The sequence below is a fragment of the Garra rufa genome, chromosome 9 (assembly GCF_049309525.1).
Source record: "Garra rufa chromosome 9, GarRuf1.0, whole genome shotgun sequence".
Taxonomy (NCBI): Eukaryota; Metazoa; Chordata; class Actinopteri; order Cypriniformes; family Cyprinidae; genus Garra; species Garra rufa.
In genome coordinates this window covers 1,810,511-1,832,721 of record NC_133369.1, presented here as the reverse complement: position 1 = coordinate 1,832,721, position 22,211 = coordinate 1,810,511, and the positions used below count along the sequence as shown (strand labels likewise).

The 22,211-nt window shown below is 34.3% G+C and overlaps 1 protein-coding gene across 1 annotated transcript in view; it reads right to left on the bottom strand.

The window, feature by feature from the left end:
• Nucleotides 1-228: 228 nt before the first annotated feature.
• The window catches only part of znrf2b (zinc and ring finger 2b), an 81,387-nt gene continuing 59,404 nt past the window's right edge, over nucleotides 229-22,211 (bottom strand). Inside the window, exons 3-5 of the mRNA XM_073846570.1 lie at nucleotides 2,482-2,587; nucleotides 2,314-2,396; nucleotides 229-647 (exon numbers count right to left, since the gene is read on the bottom strand). Coding sequence (XP_073702671.1) covers nucleotides 2,339-2,396; nucleotides 2,482-2,587 — 164 coding nt within the window. The 3' untranslated portion in view covers nucleotides 229-647; nucleotides 2,314-2,338. The remainder of the gene's footprint in view (nucleotides 648-2,313; nucleotides 2,397-2,481; nucleotides 2,588-22,211) is intronic.

Here is a 22,211-nt window from a genome sequence, read left to right as displayed (position 1 = left end):
CAGATATTGCTACGAGACTCCAGATGCATGGGACATTCCAGTGAGAGAAATAAAAACGGCTGCGTCGCCGTTACGAAAGACAGGGCACTTTGTCAGTATGGCTCAGGGCCGACCCGAATCAGGGCTCGCGTCCCGTCACATCCAGGCGTCTTTCTCCGAGTCCATCGAGCCCTTCTGCCAAAGAACATCCGAAACGCAGCAGCCGCTTCGGCCCGTGGGATCTGAAAATTAAGGCACTGAGAGACACAGTCCCATTTACCAAAGAACAATCCACCCCGATCGTCCCATAATCCATCATCCACACAGTCAGCTGACCCTGAGTCCGGCCAATCAGAGACCTCAATGAGCAGCCAATGAAATGAACTTCTGCTGGATCCGTCTTCTTCACAATTCCTGATTGGACAATTGTGCGACGGAGGAGAGAATCTGGAGGGTCTGGACCGCCGCTGGGGTTGTGGAAGGAGTTTCCCTGAATGAGTTTTGGCACGCTAGGGTTTACATGGCGACTAGGGAGGGTCGTGCTACGAGAAGAGAGGGGCGCTCGGAGATCAGGCCGTCCCGAGACCAAAGTCACAGTGTCTATGAGGAGGAAGAGAATTCACATTGCCGTCCGCGAGTGGGACGCGGCGCTTCTCACGACCAGGAGGCTGGAGACATGAAACACAAAGCAACGATTAAAAAGCAGAAATAAGATTTTCAAATTTGTCAAATTTGAGATTTAGTGTGACGTAATGTCCTACGGTGTTACAAAATGTCCTATGGTGTGAAATAATGTCCTACGGTGTGACGTATTGACCATGTCCTATGGTGTGAAATAATGTCCTACGGTGTAACAAAATGTCCTATGGTGTGACGTACTGTCTTGGTGTGACGTATTTTCCTATGGTGTGACAAATTGTCCTATGGTGTAATGTAATGTCCTACGTTGTGACGTATTGTCCATGTCCTAGGGTATAACTTAATGTCCTACGGTGTGACATATTGTCCATGTCCTGTGGTGTGACGTATTGTCCAATGGTGTGACATAATGTACTATATGTTGACGTATTGTCCTACGGTGGGACATCATGTACTACGGTGTGATGTAATGTCCTATGGTGTGACGTCATGTACTATGGTATGATGTAATGTCCTACGGTGTGACGTATTGTCCTGTGGTGGGACATCATGTTCTACGGTGGGATGTAATGTCCTACGGTGTGATGTAATGTCCTACGGTGTGACATCATGTACTGTGGTGTGACAATGTCCTACAGTGTGATGTAATGTCCTACAGTGTGACGTATTGTCCTATGGTGGGACATCATGTTCTACGGTGGGATGTAATGTCCTATGGTGGGACGTCATGTACTATGGTGGGATGTGATGTCCTAAGTTGTGACGTATTGTCCTATGGTGGGACGTAATGTCCTACGGTGTGACGTATTGTCCTATGGTGGGACGTCATGTCCTACAGTGTGATGTATTGTCCTATGGTGGGACGTCATGTCCTACAGTGTGACGTATTGTCCTATGGTGGGACGTCATGTCCTATGGTGGGACGTAATGTCCTAAGGTGTGACATATTGTCCTATGGTGGGATGTCATGTACTATGGTGGGATGTAAATGTCCTATGGTGTGACGTATTGTCCAATGGTGGGAAGTCATGTACTATGGTGGGACATAATGCCCTACGGTGTGACGTATTGTCCAATGGTGGGAAGTCATGTACTATGGTGGGATGTAATGTCCTACGGTGTGACGTACTGTCCTATGGTGGGACGTCATGTACTATGGTGTGACGTAATGTCCTACAGAGTGACACACATAATAGATCCACAGATTTGTTTTTAGCTCAAAATATCTTAAAAAAACAGTTAAATATTGCAATAGGGTAAATATAATCATCACTCATCTGAAAATGGTATAACTTGACAGGAAAGTTTTTCTTAAAATTGTCCAACAAGTCATGGGGAAAGAATTATGTTAATTACATTTTCATATTAAATAAATAACACTATATGAAAATAAGTGTCTAACAAATGAAGATAAATCTCTCACATGCTATTATATTAAGATTTTTTTGCTTCTTAAATGTCACACCATTTATGGTACAGTTCAGTAAAAATGTATAAAAAACAACATTGAAAGAATTGATGAAGTTAGGGACCCTTTATGTTTTCTCAAAGATCAGACTTCACACTACACAAATATGCATTTCTTCTTAAAAAATGGTTTTCTACAAAATTTTTAAGGCTTATCTGTCAACTACCCGTATATAACTGATATACACACATGGCTTCTCCTGCATCAGGTTTGTGAATAAGTGTTACCTGTGCAAAGGTGTGAGAGGCGCTGTTAATCTGAAGGATGTTCAGGACACGATCGGTTCACTTCGAACCACTCGTCAATACAGCTGGAGGAAAAGCAGAATCAATGCAGGAGAAACAGACTCATCATGTCACACAAACACACACATGTATGTAGGTTAGCAGCTTTACCCTTTGTGATAGATGCAGAGGCAGGGCAGGCGTGCGATGGTGTCTCCCTGCACCAGCTCCTCCAGACATATTGCACATTCCCCTGTGTCTTTCGCCAGGACGTCCTCTGAGAAAACACAACAACCTAAATCAGCCATTTGTGAACAAATCTGGAGAGCTAGTACGTAATTCCATGAGATTCCATGACATTTTCAGTCGTAGTAGTATTTTTCACAGTACTATTTTTACTGCCATTAAATTTATGCTCATTTAAATAAAAAATACATTTTGTTTCTGCATTTATTTTATTTTAGAGCATTATTTAAGAGAATTACCATTAATATCATAAATCATAGTACAAAAAAATGATACTGAAGGAGTAAAAATGTTAACTAAAAAAAGGACTATTTAAATTGTAGGTATTATTTATTGTTTAAATTGTAATGTATTTACAATTACATAATTGTTTTTAAATCAGCAAAATTAATAGTACAATGAATATTAATTTATTATTTAAATTCTGTTATTATTTAAAATACAATATATTTACTTATGGTAGTGTTTGTTTTACTGCAATAACAATTATGCACATTTAGATCAGAATAATTGCATTATATTAGTTTTTAAATGCAAAATATATTTTCAGATTTTTTTTTCTGATTTTAACATGTTTGATGAGATTCATGCTGAATGAAAGCATTAATAAATAAAAACATAGATCTTATGTATTCATCATGGTAGTATTAAATCTATGCTGATTTAAATAAAATTTGTACTTTTACGTTTTCCTTTATTATTCTCAATAATGATTTTAATTACTGGAATACAATGATATTCCTGAAAAATCTTAATCCTAAAAAAATATTAGAATAGTATGTACCACATATTTAAATTGCAATGTATTCGTTCGTCACGGTAGTATTTGTTGTACTGGAAATAGATTTATATCAGTTTATATAAACTTATATAGAACATTTAAAAAATATATATATAATCAGCATAAATTAAGAGCCATGCAATGAATATAATTACTTTATTATTTAAATTGTATATATTATTTATTATTTCAATTCCAATGTTTTTACCCATCATAGTAGTCTTGTTGCACTGCCTTTAAAATTATGCAAATTTTAAAATAATTGCATTCTATTAATTTTCCTCAAAACATACAACAAATACATAAACACATTTTTTAAATAAATGCATGCATAAATGCATAGACACAATATTTAGAGACCTAAACTGAACCTGTAAATACAATTAAAGTTGCACTTTATAAACGCAGCACTGGCCTCATTCATGAAATGAAAATGAAAGTAAATCATTTGCAAAACACAAAATGCTTTGATTTAAAGGCAACTATTCATAATATTTACACAGAATTGAAATTGTTTCATGAATGAAGCCCAACCTGTAGAATCAAGTCTTTCTTATAAATGAACAGAAGGTGGCGCTGAAGATCTATTTCTCTGACAGTCAGAAGAGCAGCTTCTCTGACTGATTCCTGCTGTTTACATGCAAGAACAACAGAGTTCAACTCAAAAACTCATGCATTTCAGCATGATATTTAATGAGAAAAAAGACTGTTCAAGAAAAATGCAGTTTCATTCATGGTGAATTTATTGGACGGTGAAAAGTGTCTCTGCATGAAAGTAGTTAAATAATGATTTTGAAAATGTCATTTACTGCAAAAAATGATTTTCTTACTTGGATTTTTTTGTCTTGTTTCCAGCCAAAATATCAAAAAAAAAAAATCTTAAATCAATAAGGATTTTCTAGACGAGAATTTTTTTTTTCTTGTGTTCAGAAAAAAGTCAAAATGAATTGAGTTTTTGCTTAGAACAAGCAAAATAATCTGCCAATGGGGTAAGCAAAAATAATCTATTTTCAAACAGAAAACAAGATTATTTTTCTTACCTAATTGGCAGATTATTACAAATAAGAGAGTTTTTGCTTAGAACAAGCAAAATAATCTTATTTCAAACAGAAAACACAATTATTTTGCTTGTTTCAAGCTAAAACTTATTTAATTTTGACTTGCTTTTTCTAAAAACAAGACAATTTTTACTTGTCTAGAAAATCCTTCCCGATTTAAGAATTTTTAGATATCTGTGCTGGAAACAACAACAACAAAAAAATCTATTAAGAAAAATCATATTTTAGCGGTGTTATCTCTGAAATTACTTCCATTTTAAAATCATTGTTTTTCTCCAGTGATTATCAAGACAAAACCATTTTCGATAACATGCACCTGTGAATTAAGATCTGGAACATGATGAAGTAAATAAGATCAGGTTTGATTTTGTGCTGAAAGAAAGGAGCTTATATCTTGAGTTCAGAAAGTCTGGATGACAGCGGCTAGTGTTTGTTGACAGAGTGAGTAGAACAGACACCTGTGGCCCTTCACACAGATCAAATGAGGATTTACACAAACACTGACGCCCTGCGGTGGGAGGAGCCTGTCATTCACACCAGTGAATATTCATGAGATGAGTGACTGTGCTTTAGAAGCTAGATCTGTCATAACTAAAGGAACAGTGCTAAACTGTAGGTTGTGGTAAGTTTAAGTTGAAATCAACAGCCCTGGCAACCCACCACAACACCCTCATGGCCACATAACACTCCAAAAAAAAAAGTTTTTATCTTGCAATTCTGACTTTATAACTCACAATTGCCAGTTTATATCATGCAATTCTGAGAAAAAAGTCAGAATAGTGAGTTTATAACTCACATTTCGGAGAAAGACGTCACAATTGTGAGACATCAACTTGTAATTCTGAGGAAAAAAAGAAAGAAATACGAGTTTTGATCTTGCAATTCTGACTTTATAACTCACAATTGTGGGTTTATATCATAATTCTGAGAAAAAAGTCAGAATTAAAAGTTTGTATCACACAATTGAGAAAAAAGGTCTGAATTGTGAGATGTAAACTCACAATTGTGAGTTATAAAGTCCTGATGTTCTCAGAATTGTGAGTTTTTATCTAACAATTCTAACTTTATAACTCACAATTGCCAATTTATATCTCACTATTCTGACTTCATTTCTCAGAATTGAGTTTATATCAAACAATTATGATGACTCGTAATTATGAGTTTATAACTCACAGTTCTGAGAAAATTCACAACTGCGAGATTTAAACTCAATTTTGAGAAAAAGTCAGAATTGTGAGTTTATATCTTGCTATTCTGACTTTATAACTCGTGATTGTGAGCTTATAACTTACAGTTCTAAGAAAAAAAAAAGTCAGAATTGAGTTTATATCTTGCTATTCTGACTTTATAACTCGTAATTGTGAGCTTACAACTTAGTTCTGAGAAAAAAGTCAGAATTGCGAGATATAAATGTGTAATTCTGAGAAAACAAGTCAGAATTGTGAGTTTTTATCTTGCAATTTTGACTTTATAACTCACAATTGCCAGTTCATATCATGCAATTCTGACTTCATTTCTCAGAAATGAGTTAATATCTCACAATTCTGACTTAATGACTCGCAATTGTGAGTTTATCATAATTCCGAAAAAAGTCAGAATTGCAAGTTTGTCTCACGCAATTGAGAAAAAAGGTCTGAATTGTGAGATGTAAACTCGCAATTGTGAGAAAAAAAGTCAGAATTGTGAGTCGCAATTACCTTTATTTTTTATTCAATGACGGTCTTCCATACTTTGAAACTGCACTGAAACTGCATTTTTAACCTTTAATCCGTTGAGCATCACTGAAGCCCACTATATGGAGAAAAATCCTGGAATGTTTTCCTCAAAAAAATAATTTCTTTGCAAATGAAGACAGACATTAATATCTTGGATGGCATGGGGCTGAGTAAATTAACAGGCAATTTTTGATCTGAAAGTGAAAATCTGGTCATCAAATCTGGCACAAACAGATTTTGGCTGTCGTGTTGCACTTCATGCTTATTTTAAGACACTGTATCAAGTAAAAATAAGCTGGTTCTCGAGTTTCCTGCAGTGGGTTTCCTGCTGCAGCATGAATCATAAACGCAAGACTGAGCACATGTTCAGATTCAGTATTTGATAAAATGAACAGTACAGACGTTATAATCGATCAGATGAATGGAAGATCTCTATCATAAACGGTGGTCGTCCGCATCACTGCTGCTTTCCTCTGTGCTTCAGAGACTGACGGAGAATCAATGTTCCCTAAACACGACACGAAACACTCACACTCTCAGTGGTGCATTACTACAGGACTGCCTGTTCAGAGCAAAGCAAATAAACTTGAGGCAACTGAGCAATTTATGCTTTAAACCCCTCAAGAGGCCCACTACAGCAAAACTGCAACACATTTACGAATATAATTTTCTCTTAAATAAACAAAGACTGTGATTTCAATAACCAGGTTTCCTTAAGACACTTTAGGGAGAAAAAAAACATATCAATATCAGAGCTCGAGTCTCGAGGGTTAACTCGGCAAACAGATCTTAATAATCTATCTGGAAATGATCATCATCTTATGCTAATGTGACTTAGCATAAGTCAACAGAGATTTGCCATTACAGTTCATAAGGACTTCAGTTTTAGTGCCACGTAAACAAATAAAACAAAAATAAGATTACAAGATTAAAGTCATAATATTTTGAGAATAAAATAAGAATACTACGAGAATAAAGTTTCAAGAATAAAATTTAAATTACAACAATAATGTCTAAATATTTTTAGAATAAAGTCAAAATACTACAAGAATACAAGAATAGCGACTTTATTCTCGCGGTATTCCGACTTTATTCTCGTGGTATTCCGACTTTATTCTCGCAGTATTCCGACTTTATCTCGGAGTATTCCGACTTTATTCTAGCAGTATTCTGACTTTATTGTTGAGTATTCCGACTTTATCTTGTAGTAATCCGACTTTATCCTTGTAGTATTTCGACTTTATTCTCGTAGTATTCCGACTTTATTCTCGTAGTATTCCGACTTTATTCTCGCAGTATTCCGACTTTATCTCGGAGTATTCCGACTTTATTCTAGCAGTATTCTGACTTTATTGTTGAGTATTCCGACTTTATCTTGTAGTAATCCGACTTTATCCTTGTAGTATTTCGACTTTATTCTCGTAGTATTCCGACTTTATTCTCGTAGTATTCCGACTTTATTCTCGCAGTATTCCGACTTTATCTCGGAGTATTCCGACTTTATTCTAGCAGTATTCTGACTTTATTGTTGAGTATTCCGACTTTATCTTGTAGTAATCCGACTTTATCCTTGTAGTATTTCGACTTTATTCTCGTAGTATTCCGACTTTATTCTCGTAGTATTCCGACTTTATTCTCGTAGTATTTCCGACTTTATTCTCGTAGTATTCCGACTTTATTCTAGCAGTATTCTGACTTTATTGTTGAGTATTTCGACTTTATTCTCGTAGTATTCCGACTTTATCTCGTGGTATTCCGACTTTATTCTTGCAGTATTCCGACTTTATTCTCACAGTATTTTGACTTTATTGTTGAGTATTTCGACTTTATTCTCGTAGTATTCCGACTTTATTCTAGCAGTATTCTGACTTTATTGTTGAGTATTTCGACTTTATTCTCGTAGTATTCCGACTTTATTCTAGCAGTATTCTGACTTTATTGTTGAGTATTTCGACTTTATTCTCGTAGTATTCCGACTTTATCTCGTGGTATTCCGACTTTATTCTTGCAGTATTCCGACTTTATTCTCACAGTATTTTGACTTTATTGTTGAGTATTCCGACTTTATCTTGTAGTAATTCGACTTTATCCTTGTAGTATTTCGACTTTATTCTCGCGGTATTCCGACTTTATTCTAGCAGTATTCTGACTTTATTGTTGAGTATTTCACTTTATTCTCATAGTATTCCGACTTTATCTCGTGGTATTCCGACTTTATTCTTGCAGTATTCCAACTTTATTCTCGCAGTATTTTGATTTTTTTGTTGAGTATTCCGACTTTATCTTGTAGTATTTCGACTTTATTCTCTTAGTATTTCGACTTTACTCTCATAGTAATCCGACTTTATCTTGTAGTATTCCGACTTTATTCTCGTAGTATTTTGACTTTATTGTTGAGTATTCCGACTTTATCTTGTAGTATTCCGACTTTATCCTTGTAGTATTTCGACTTTATTCTCTTAGTATTTCGACTTTACTCTCATAGTAATCCGACTTTATCTTGTAGTATTCCGACTTTATTCTCGTAGTAATCAGACTTTACTCTTGCAGCATTTTGACTTTACTCTTGTAGTATTCAGACTTTATTCTCGAGTCTATATTACACAGGAATAAACATCAAACCAAAGTCATCCGACACAATTCCCAACTGGATTAGAGTCGTAATGTTATACGAAGCCGCAGCTCATCTGTAGGAAGTGTAGGAGAATAAAAGTTGATGCTTTAGCAAAAACAAACAGTCTGTGCTATTTTTTGCTCTGGGAAGAGTAGTTCACAAGAAAGCAAATACTTTTTATATACTGTGCATTTATCTACTACTTCATAAATGATTTTCATATTTAAATTAGATTCAAATGGGTTTTTGTGTCTCAGTACCGTACTCGACTGCAATATTGCTGTGATATTAAGGCTGTTTTGCTGAGTAATCTGCAGGGATGTGTATCAGAGCCGTGAATGTCAGCGGGAATGCCGTTAAAGCGTGAGGCCGTGACATCTGCGACACTCACTGGCTAAAATAAACAGCCATTAACTGTTACATAATACTGGATAAAGCTTCCCGCTGCGGCCGTACACTGGGTCACATGAGACGGCAGATGACAGCGACGCATGGACTCTGAGCGACTGACCGCATGTGTGCAGGGTCCAGTTCCCACTGGGAACCTTCCAGATCTGGGAACACGTGGAAAACATGGCAAAACAAGAGCTGAGCTGGAGACACTCAGTGAATCTGATGGGAAGCTCATGAAACCTGCAAATCTATCCATCTCTAAATTAATATGGGTTCTAAATGTACAGTTAATTTGCATTATTTACACTGTATATATTATGGTAGTACTTGTTGTACTGTCCTGTGCAAAATACAAATATAAAACTAATCATAAAATCATCAGTAAAAGATAGTTTTTAAATTACCTGAGAAAATGATAATTACAAAAAAAAAACACTAAGAATTCAAACAGTTTGCATGCATTAAAGCCATTAGAAATTTTTAAAAATATAATCTGTTCTTCTTTCGATTCTGGGATTCATTTTTAATGTGATAAAAAAAAATCATAAAATCATCAGTAAAAGTTGGTGCTTAATTATCTGAAAGAAATAGTAATCACAACATTTTCATAATAATAATTCAAATGACACATTAATCTAAATTAATAAGGGTCGTAAACATACAGTTTATTTACATTAAATTTGAAATAGATCAGGGGTGTCAAACATACGGCCCGCTGGATGCTTTGAACAATAAAATTAAATATTTTTTTATTATCATTATTATTACTAGTAGTAGTATTAAATAAAGTCTATGTAAGGGTATTCGCGGCAATATTATCTTTGGTTTTATACATTTTTTATCTTAACGTTGATTGTCTCTAACACGCATTCTAAAGCAGCACGTCGGCTAATTAAGTAACTGAGCGTGGCAAGCACTCGCGCGTATGGTAAAGGCAGCGGAGCTTGTGTGTCCTGAGAAAAAACAGGCTTTTGCCAGTATTATCTTGTCAAGAAATACTGTGGCTAAAAGAATTGAGGACCTTGCAAGAGACTTGAACCGTCTGAAAGACAAAGTTACTTGTTGCTTGGACTGACGTTAACAGCTGGTTGCTGAGGTTGATGCACTGTTTTCCTTTTATTTGATGATTGCGCATGATGTGCCCACGCCGTCCGGGAGGCGAGTGGTAAAATAATAATTATTCTTGATTACTAATTTTAATCAGTACATTATACCTAAAACAATACGTTAAAAACAAAAACTTAATTTTACGATCTGAAATTACTTATACTGGTGAACCCCTTTTAGTCCAAGGATCCAGTATGCGTTCATATAGTAAGTTCAGAACGGCTCTAAAATAGAGAAAACCTGACCGATTTCATCGGAGATTGTGGAGAGTCACGTCCATATGTCAGTTAAAGTTATTCTTTTCAGCATGGATTTGGTTTAAAAGCAGGGGTGATTAAGCTTATATAAGTGTGTGCAGCGATGTGCAGATCAGCTGTTAAAATGAACCATCCATTCATCATGCCATCATGCAAAACTAAGAATTAGAATAATTGTAATAGGAAAATCGGGTACAGTTAGCTAAATCAGAGAAATATATAGGTGCGGGTGGGTGGCGAGCAGTTGTGGATTCGGGTGACGTTTGAGCTCATCTGCGCATCTCTAGTACATTTGTATACGTGCGTATGTCAAACTCAAACCTAATGCATTACAGATGCATTCTAGATTTTTATTTGTTAAAGTTCTCATTTCTAGTGTACAGTTCATATCCGAAGTATTTTTTTTTTTACATTTAAGCTTTTGAGTTGGAAAATATGTTAAATGCAATTTTTTTTTAATTGTGAAGTGTTATAGTTTCTAAATTATACTGTAGCATATAGCTTTATATTTAATGTAACTGTCTGTACACATAATCTTTAGCATTTGTTATTTCTTATTTTCTCATTACTAAAAAGTATCTGACAAATAATATTGATGTTAAAAGGAAAGGGCTTGCCATTACTTAGACAACTTTGTTTTCCCAAAAAGGAATAAGAGTGTTAATGAACCGTTTCTTGGGACTTATTAAATGCAGTTTTTACAGAATATTGTGTCTTTCTAGTGTTTCTTCTTTTTTTGCAAATTAATTAGTAATTTGGTGAACTATGATTTGAAAGGAGATTCTATGAAAATAGGGAGTTTCGGCCCGCACATGGTCACATTTCTTCTCATCCGGCCCTCACCCTAAAATGAGTTTGACACCCCTGAAATAGATCATCTGCTCTTCTTTTGATTCTGGGATTTGTTTTTATGTGATAATAAGATAGCATAGCACAGCATAGTCTAGCATAACATAACATACCCTAACCTAACATAGCATAGCCTAGTCTAACCTAACATAACCTAGCATAGCATAGCCTAGCATAGCCTAACCTAACCTAACATAGCCTAGCTTAACCTAATCTAACATAACATAACCTAGCACAACATAGCCTAGCCTAATATAACATAACCTAGCACAGCATAACATACCCTAACATAACATAACCTAACATAACCTAACATTACCTAACATACCATAGCATAGCATATCTTAACCTAACCTAGCACAGCATAACATAGCCTAGCCTAACATAACATAACCTAGCTTAACCTAGCACAGCATAACATACCCTAACATAACATAACCTAGCACAGCATAACATAGACCTAGCCTAACATAACATAACCTAGCTTAACCTAGCACAGCATAACATAGCCTAGCCTAACATAACATAACCTAGCTTAACCTAACACAGCATAACATAGCCTAGCCTAACATAACATAACCTAACACAGCATAACATAGCCTAGCCTAACATAACATAACCTAGCTTAACCTAGCACAGCATAACATACCCTAACATAACATAACCTAGCTTAACCTAGCACAGCATAACATACCCTAACATAACCTAACACAACATAACCTAACATGACATACCATGACATACCATAACATACCCTAACATAACCTAACACAACATAACCTAACATGACATACCATGACATACCATAACATACCCTAACATAACATAACCTAACATAACCTAACATAACATACCCTAACATAACATAACCTAACATGACATACCATAACATACCCTAACATAACATACCCTAACATAACATAACCTAACATAACATAACCTAACATAACCTAACCTAGCTTAACCTAGCACAGCATAACATACCCTAACATAACCTAACACAACATAACCTAACATGACATACCATAACATACCCTAACATAACATAACCTAACATAACCTAACATAACATACCCTAACATAACCTAACCTAACATAACATAACATAACCTAACCTAACATAACATAACCTAACATAACATACCCTAACATAACCTAACATAACATAACCTAACATAACATTCCATAACATAACCTAACATAACCTAACATAACATAACATAACATAACCTAACCTAACATAACCTAACATAACATAACATAACCTAACATAACATAACCTAACATAACATTCCATAACATAACCTAACCTAGCATAGCCTAGCCTAACATAACATACCCTAACATAACATAACCTAACATACCCTAACATAACCTAGCATAGCATAGCCTAACATAACATAACCTAACATAACCTAGCATAGCATAGCCTAACATAACATACCATAACATACCATAACCTCACATCCTAACATAACATAGCCTAGCCTAACATACCATAACATTACATAACATAACATAGCATAGCCTAACATACCCTAACATAACATAACCTAGCATAGCATAGCCTAACATAACATAACCTAACATAACCTAGCATAGCATAGCCTAGCCTAACATAACATACCATAGCATACCATAACATACCCTAACCTAACATCCTAACATAACATAGCCTAGCCTAACATACCATAACATTACATAACATAACATAGCATAGCCTAACATACCCTAACATAACATAACCTAGCATAGCATAGCCTAACATAACATAACCTAACATAACCTAGCATAGCATAGCCTAGCCTAACATAACATACCATAACATACCATAACATACCCTAACCTAACATCCTAACATAACAAAGCCTAGCCTAACATACCATAACATTACATAACAACATAGCATAGCATAGCCTAACATAACATAACATAACATAACATAGCCTAGCCTAGCCTAACATAACATACCATAACATACCATAGCATACCATAACATACCCTAACCTAACATCCTAACATAACATAACATAACATAACATAACATAACATAACATAACATAACATAACATAACATAACATAACATAACATAACATAACATAACATAACATAACATAACATAACATAACATAACATAACATAGCCTAGCCTAACATAACATACCACAACATACCCTAACAAAACATACCATAACATACCATACCATAACATAGCCTAGCATAGCCTAGCCTAGCCTAACATAAATCATCAGTAAAACTTCTGGGATTCATTTTCATGTGATTTGTCAAAAAATAAATAAAATTATGAAATACATAGCATACAGCATACTAAATAACACCAGTCTCTAGTTTGCATACTGTATGAGGGGCCTGCATGATGTACTCGATACTTCTTAACTGCTACAACTAATGCATTAAATATAAAATAAACAAATAAACAACTTATCATTACTGGGTTAGATTATAAATGCAGTTCAACTTTGGACTTTTTGTGCAGTTGAGAAACTCTTGAAGACGACACACTGTGTGTGTGTGTGTGTGTGTGTGTGTGTGTGTGTGTGTGTGTGTGTGTGTGTGTGTGTGTGTGTGTGTGTGTGTGTGTGTAAGTGGAGCTCAGCTGTGGTGTCTGACTCTGACACTGGCGGAATGTGGACTGAAGTCGCGTCTGCAGCGATCAGAACCAGCAGTCGTGACATTAGCGACCTTCAGAGACTGACGGGAACAAACAGAGTCCAGAGAGAGAGAGAGAGAGAGACAGCATAAACATGAACGTCTTCATGCAAACACACACATGCCGAGACAAACACGTGCTGCAAACGCAAACACACGTCAATCCATATCCACTCTATATATGGTTAATGCAGGATGTGTTTATTTTTATATTTACTGCATCACTGAAAATTTATTTTCTGCAGTATATTAACTGTATATATTTTAAAATAAAATATACTTTAATTAAATAAAACCAAATGAAATTTTTTTAAAAAAATATTTATAATAATTCATTTTAGTATATTTATTGTATCACTAAAATATATATTTTCTACAGTATATTTACTGAAATCAAACAAATTTCAAATTTCAAATATATTTTAATTGAATAAGACCAAATGAAAAAAAAAATTAAATAATTGATAACAATTTTTGTGTTTTAGTATATTTACTGTATCACTAAAAATATATTTTCTACAATGTATTTACTGAAATCAAACCAAATAAAAATACAAATAGTTTCATTAAATCAAATGTAATCATATAAAAAAATATTTAATTAAATAAAACCACATGAAAAAATGATAATAATTGGCGTGTTTTAGTATATTTACTGTATCAATGAAAATATATTTTCTGCAGTATATTTACTGTATTTACTTAAATCAACCCAAATAAAAATACAAATATTTTAATTAAATAAAACCAAATGAAAAAAATTAACAATCATTGTTTTAGTATATTCAGTATATTACTAAAAATATATTTTCTACAGTATATTTACTGTATTTACTAAAATATTTTTCTAAAATACAAAAATATTTTAATTAAATAAATTTAAATCAAATAAAACAATATTTAATTAAATAAGAGCACGACAAAAATAATTATTAATTTAATTTCTTAACATTTCTTCAGTTGAATCAATACTTTTTTTGCATCAATTGCTTGCTTTCCTCATTAGTAAATTGGTTTGAATAAAATCACCTGCTACATGAATAAATAATATAAACGGGTTAGAGTTATCAGATTCATGAGAAAAATGAGAAATGTGCTAAACTGTCATGAAAATAATCTTAGGGTTCTAAAAATGGACATTTCTTTATGAGATGTGTTTGTTTCAGGTATGACCTGGACAAGTTTTTTGCAGATTTTCCAACAAAAAACAATCAAAGCAGAGGCATGTTCCCCATTTAATTCTTCATTATACAAAATCAGTCTGTAAGCCTCTAAAAATCAGTATTAGTTTCTGAAAAACACGACTGAATTATATCTATCAAGCCGAAGCCTTTAAATAAGCGATCAAGAAGTGCAAATAAAAACATCCCTCAGCACTAAGTCTGCGATGGCAGATTTTCTGCTCCTTTTTCTTTTTGTGGTCTGTATCTACAAGAACGATGAGTATTGATTACCGCTCTCCATCTTTATCTTTCCATCTCTGTTCATCCGGAGTGTTTCTTCCGCTGATAAACCTCTTCCACAAACCTACAGCTACAAAAACAAACTACAAAAAGACTAAAAGCAGCATGCAAATCAGAGAAACAAGACTGTATATTCACATGACAGGCTATTCATTTTCTGCAGCACTGGAATGAATTCCACGTGTCATGTACAGTATGTCGAAGGCAGGTACATGCATGTTTTCTTGAAGCTGCTGTCAGCATTTGAGAGCGTGATGAGATCTTGACTGATAACACACACCTCATTTGAGAGAAAACACACATGCAAAACAACCTGAATCTGCACTTTCTTCAGTCTCACATGGACATGCTAAATCAAAAACAGCTTCTGAGTGTTTAATCCTGGTACTTACAGACTGACAACCACAGATAGAAAGGACCAAGTCCTTGAAGTGAGGAGTTAAAAATGAATTTAAGCTGTAAGTTAAATACTATTTCAGGCTTTCTACTTCAAAATGTCATGTTTAATTCAATGTTCTACTTGCCTTTCTTTGTAGTTTTCTAGCAATTTCTGATTGAAAATGGTTTCCACAGCATTTTTTCCCCTACTGTATTTTTTCAGACTTTCTACTTCAGGATATTGTGATTAATTTAAGGAAGCCTGTTTACACACACACACACACACACACACACACACACACACACACACACACACACACACACACACACACACACGGGTTAGAATTCTCACAATTCAGACTTTTTTTCTCAATTCAAAATGTTTTCTAATTCTTTCTTAGAATTACATTTTCTACAAACTGTGAGAAAAAAGATAAACTCTGAATCGTAAAAAAAAATTGTACATTTTTTTTTATAATTACACTGAATCTCTTATAACTTATTTTTTTAGAATTATATTTTCTACAAATTGTGAGAAAAAAGTCAGAATTTTGAAATATAAATTCTGAATTGTAGAAAAAAATACATTTTTATAATTACATTGAATATTTTCTTAAAAGTCCAAGTTTTTTAGAATTACATTTTCTACAAATTGCAAAAAAAAGAAGAATTTTGAAATATAAACTCTGAATTGAAAAAAAAAAAATTGCAATTTAATAAAGTACATAGAATTTTTTTTTAAGTCCAAGTTTATATCTTACATTTTTATTTTAGAATTACATTTTCTACAAATTGTGAGGGAAAAAAAAGTCAGAATTTCTAAATATAAACTGAACTGTAAGAAAAAAAAAATAATTTTACAATATTTTACAATATTAATTCAATTTACTAGCAACTTCTGAGTAAAAAATATATATTTGTATTAAATTCAACACCCTTTTTTCAGTGAATAATAAAAAATAAACAAATAAATAAAATGTAATTTTAAAAAATCAAAATAGTTTTTTATTAAATCAAATTCACATATATCGCATAATGCAAAACTAAAACTAAAACATTTTAAAGCTAATATAAAATGAAGATGTGCACAAACTATTGGACAAATGTGTGGCCATTTTCTATACGTTATTTGTGAGCGTGACTGAAGAACAGGAATCAAGCGTGGCTGTATTTGATCGGAGCTCATGTCTGGCTCAGATGGGCGAGTTAAAGGTCACAGGTCGCTCGCGGTGAGGTTGGCAATGAGACACTCTTCCCTACGGCTTAACAAAAGACGGGCAGATTATTCAGCCTCTCAGGAGCTGCTTCACCCGGACTGAGGACAGGCTGCTGATCGAGGCCCTATGTGCTTGTACTGTGAACGCTATAGATCCTGTACGGTAATTAACACGCATGTCGCAGCCTTTGACAGATCACTAAGCAGGAGATTAAACCAACCAGTTACCAAGGTAACAATATGGCCACTGACCAGCACTGCTTTTGTACATATGTTTAGAAACACAGGCTAAGATACCAGAGGATTCACCTCACAACTGAACACGTTTCCAGTGCATTTCCAGTTATTTGTAATTTACTGGATAAATATCTAGGATAAGGACTTTTATACATATCTTAGTCAACACGTGTTCGTTTACACAATCACTATAACAAATATGAATGTAGCTTGATATAGCTGTCAGCTCTGATTACATTTATTACATAAATATATTTTTTACTAATTGTGAGAAAAAAGTGAATTTTGAAATATAAAACTATGAACTGTAAGAACAAAAAACATTTTTATAATTACACAAACTTATAAAAATTATAAAAATGTTATTTTTTTCTTACAATTTTAGTTTAGATTTCAACTATTCCCTCCCAATTGATAGAAAATGTAATTTTGGAAAGAAAACAACAACAACTGAGACATTACTACAGTGTTTAACCCCTTAAGCTCTGGCCACGCCCTAGGACCCACCGGTGGGTCCGCAGGGGGGTCATCGTATTATTTTTAAAAAATCTATTAATTGTTAAGCACAAAACTAGACATATATGGTATTTTTTGAAAGCTTAGAACCTCTGCTTTCTTGCGAATCCAATGATATTTGCATTAATTTTACATAAAAAAAAAAAATACAGTCTAAATTTGTTATTGCGCAACCTCCCCCCCCCCTCGAGAAAATCAGACAAATAATGATGTTTCATATTTATGGCACACAAACTCACTAAAAATAGACAAGTCATATATCAAATGAAAGCTCTTACTCTCAGGAATATAAATATGTGCTTCACTTCACAGATTTTTCACATTACAGTAAAATATCGAAGAATAATTTCAAAAGAATCACGAAAACTGAAATGACTCCTGTGAACAAGCAAACTTTTGCATCATATTTCTGCACTAATAACTACATCTGTGTTCACATACTAGCCTAAAATCCTATATCAACTTTTAGCTTAGGTTGTTTTCTTCAAAATGAGACCATTTCTGTCAGTTTATTCCGAAGTATATGGGTAGGGCGCCCTTTGGTTTGTCTACTGCTTTCAGAAATTGAAAAAAAATTACTAATGCAAAAGCACAATCGGAGATTCTTATGCCTCCTTTCAGTCAAAGCTAAATAACTTTTGCTTGGAAGATGTTATCAACAAAATTCTTTTTTCTCGTGTTTCCTGCCACCTTGTGGAATCAAAAGAAACTTTCTGCTGGGAAATAGACCAAACAGGTCCTAAATTACAGACTTGTAAATATCAACTAAAATCTCTTCAGCTCTGGCCACTCCCTTGGACCCACCGACGGGTCCACGGGGGGGGGTCATCGTATTATTTTTTTTAAATCTATGAACTGTGAAGCACAAAACTAGACATATATGGTATTTTTTGAAAGCTTAGAACCTCTGCTTTCTTGCGAATCCCATGATATTTGCATTCATTTTACATAAAAAAAAAAAATACAGTCTAAATTCATTATTGCGCAACCCCCCCCCCCCCCTCGAGAAAATCAGACAAATAATGATGTTTCATATTTATGGCACACAAACTCACTAAAAATAGACAAGTCATATATCAAATGAAAGCTCTTACTCTCAGGAATATAAATATGTGCTTCACTTCACAGATTTTTCACATTACAGTAAAATATCGAAGAATAATTTCAAAAGAAACACAAAAACTGAAATGACTCCTGTGAACAAGCAAACTTTTGCATCATATTTCTGCACTGATAACTACATCTGTGTTCACATACTAGCCTAAAATCCTATATCAGCTTTTAGCTTAGGTTGTTTTCTTTAAAATGAGACCATTTCTGTCAGTTTATTCCGAAGTATATGGGTAGGGCGCCCTTTGGTGTGTCTACTGCTTTCAGAAATCAAAAATGAATAATGTAAAAGCACAATTGGAGATTCCTATGCCTCCTTTCAGTCAAAGCTAAATAACTTTTGCTTGGAAGATGTTATCAACAAAATTCTTTTTTCCTGTGTTTACTGCCACCTAGAGGAATCAAAAGAATCCTCCTAAAGGAACATAGACCTAACTGGTCCTTATTTACAGACTTCTAAATAACAACTAAATTAAAACAATAATAATTTTTCTTACTTTTTCTTTGTGTTTATGACAATATTGTAAAAATATGAAATCCAAAATATGCAATATTTTACCCATTTTTTAAAACACTGAATATTTCCTGTCAAATGAGACCATTTTTATCAATTTATTCCAAAGTATGTGGTTAGGGCGCTCTTTTAAGTTCAGGTGTGTCTACTGCATTCAGAAAAAAAAAAAAGAGAATTAAAGGAGACTCCAATGCCTCATTTCAGTCAAAGCTAAATAACTTTTGCTTGGAAGATGTTATCAACAAAATTCTTTTTTCCCGTGTTTACTGCCACCTAGTGGAATAAAATGAGACCTCTTGCAGGAACATAGACCAAACTTTTCCTAATTTACAGATATATACATAAAAAAAATAATAAAAAAAATATATAAAAATCTGACTTTTTGACTGTGTTTATGACAATATTACAAACATATACAATACAAAATATGCAAAAATTTACTCATGTTTTAAAATTCAGAAAGTTTCCTGTCAAATGAGACCATTTTTATCAATTTATTCCAAAGTATGTGGTTAGGGCGCTCTCTTAAATTCTGGTGTGCCTAACTCTGAAAAAAATCCAAAATATGCTGCAGAGCTTAAGGGGTTAACATAAAATAGCATGCCACATAAAAAAAACAAAAAAAAACAAAACAAGATTACGAGATTAAACTCACTTAATAATATTTCGACTTTATTCTCAAAATATTACAAGATTAAAGTCGCAATGTTCTTGTGGAACATTCCGACTTTGTTCTTGTGCTCGGAACATTCCGACTTTAAAGTAAAGTAAAGTAAAGTCGAGTCGGAATGTTGTGAGAGCAAAGTTGGAATGTTGCGAGAGCAAAGTCGGAATGTTATGAGAGCAAAGTCGGAATGTTGTGAGAGCAAAGTCGGAATTTTTCGAAAGTACAGTAGCAATGTTTCGGGAGTACAGTCGCAATGTTTGAGAATAAAGTGGAATGTTGCGAGAGCAAAGTCGGAATGTTGTCAGAGCAAAGTCGGAATGTTTCGAAAGTACAGTAGCAATGTTTCGGGAGTACAGTCGCAATGTTTGAGAGTAAAGTCGAATGTTGCGAGAGCAAAGTCGGAATGTTACGAGAGCAAAGTCGGAATGTTACGAGAGCAAAGTCGGAATGTTTCGGGAATGCAGTCAGAATGTTTCGAAAGTACAGTCGCAATGTTTTGGGAGTACAGTCGAAATGTTCGAGAGTAAAGTTGAATGTTACGAGAGGAAAGTCAAAATGTTTGAGAATAAAGTGGAATGTTGCGAGAGCAGAGTCGGAATGTTGCGAGAGCAAAGTCGGAATGTTTCGAAAGTACAGTCGCAATGTTTCGGGAGTACAGTCGCAATGTTGCGAGAGCAAAGTCGGAATGTTTCAGGAATGCAGTCGGAATGTTTCGAAAGTACAGTCGCAATGTTTCGGGAATACAGTTGCAATGTTTGAGAGTAAAGTCGGAATGTTGCGAGAGCAAAGTCGGAATGTTTCGGGAATGCAGTCGGAATGTTTCGAAAGTACAGTCGAAATGTTCGAGAGTAAAGTTGAATGTTACGAGAGGAAAGTCAAAATGTTTTAAGAATATAAATATTTTAAGGACTTGTGGAAACAGACTGAACAGGAACAACTTTTTATGTTATTTGTAGTGTGCCAGCTCCTGAATAATAGCAATAAGCTTTGTGCTTTTGGCACTTTTAATATGAAACAAAGTCTCAACTTTCAAAATCAGTTTTACAGCAAAATACAAACTGTGTGTCTTACAACAAGTGACTATTCACATGTTGTTTTATTCACGGTATAAAACAGTAAATGACTGGACATAATATTTAATGTCTGTGGCACAGGAGCACTGATCATCTCAATATGGCAACATCAGAATCCGCAGCACACTCTTGATGCATGCAGCAGCTCAGTCAGCTGAAAGGCTAATTAAAGCTGAACAGAGCATTATGCTCATGATAACTCAGAGCGGACACTTATCGATTGGGCCCGGCTTCTCAGAGCCTGTTTTCCTGCACTCCTGCAATCTGGCTCTTGGCTGAGGGATTTCCTGTCACACGGCCAGATTGTTTGCATGCTGCACAGACTGCTGGGATCTGCTGCGGCCCGAACGCTTGCTCTCCACACTGCTGCTCCTTCATGCGGGTCACGGGCAGAGCAATGCAACCGGACCAGTGCACACGGCAGCTGAGCATCATGGGAACGCTGGAAGCTTAAAGATTGTTGTAGTGCGAGATGAATCATCATGCAGACAGAAGAGTCACACAGATTGTTTTCATGCCATCAAAAACATCTGAAGTGCAAAAGAACAAGATGCAGCAGGCAAGAGTATTAAAACTTTTTAATACTTTACGCAGCATCTTATAAATACAATGCTTGTGGTGTACGATTCTGACTAGCGACACAATGAGCAATATAAAATGAACTCTAATTAAATGTCGAAATGTTTCGAGAATAAAGTTGAAATATCACAAGAATAAAATCAAAATATTGAGAAAGTCGAAATGTTCTGAGAATAATTTGAAATGTTACAAAATAAAGTCAAAATATTATGAGAATAAAGTACGAGAATAAAACTGAAATATTACAAGTCCAAATATTTTGAAAAAGACTAAATGTTTCAAAAATAAAGTTAAAATGTTTTGAGAATAAAGCCGAAATATTATGAGTATAAAGTTGAAATATTACGAGAATAAAGTCGAAATATGAGAATAAAGTCGAAATATTATGAGAATAATGTCAAAATGTTTCGAGAATAATGTTGAAATGTTCAGAGAATAAAGTCAAAATATTATGAGAA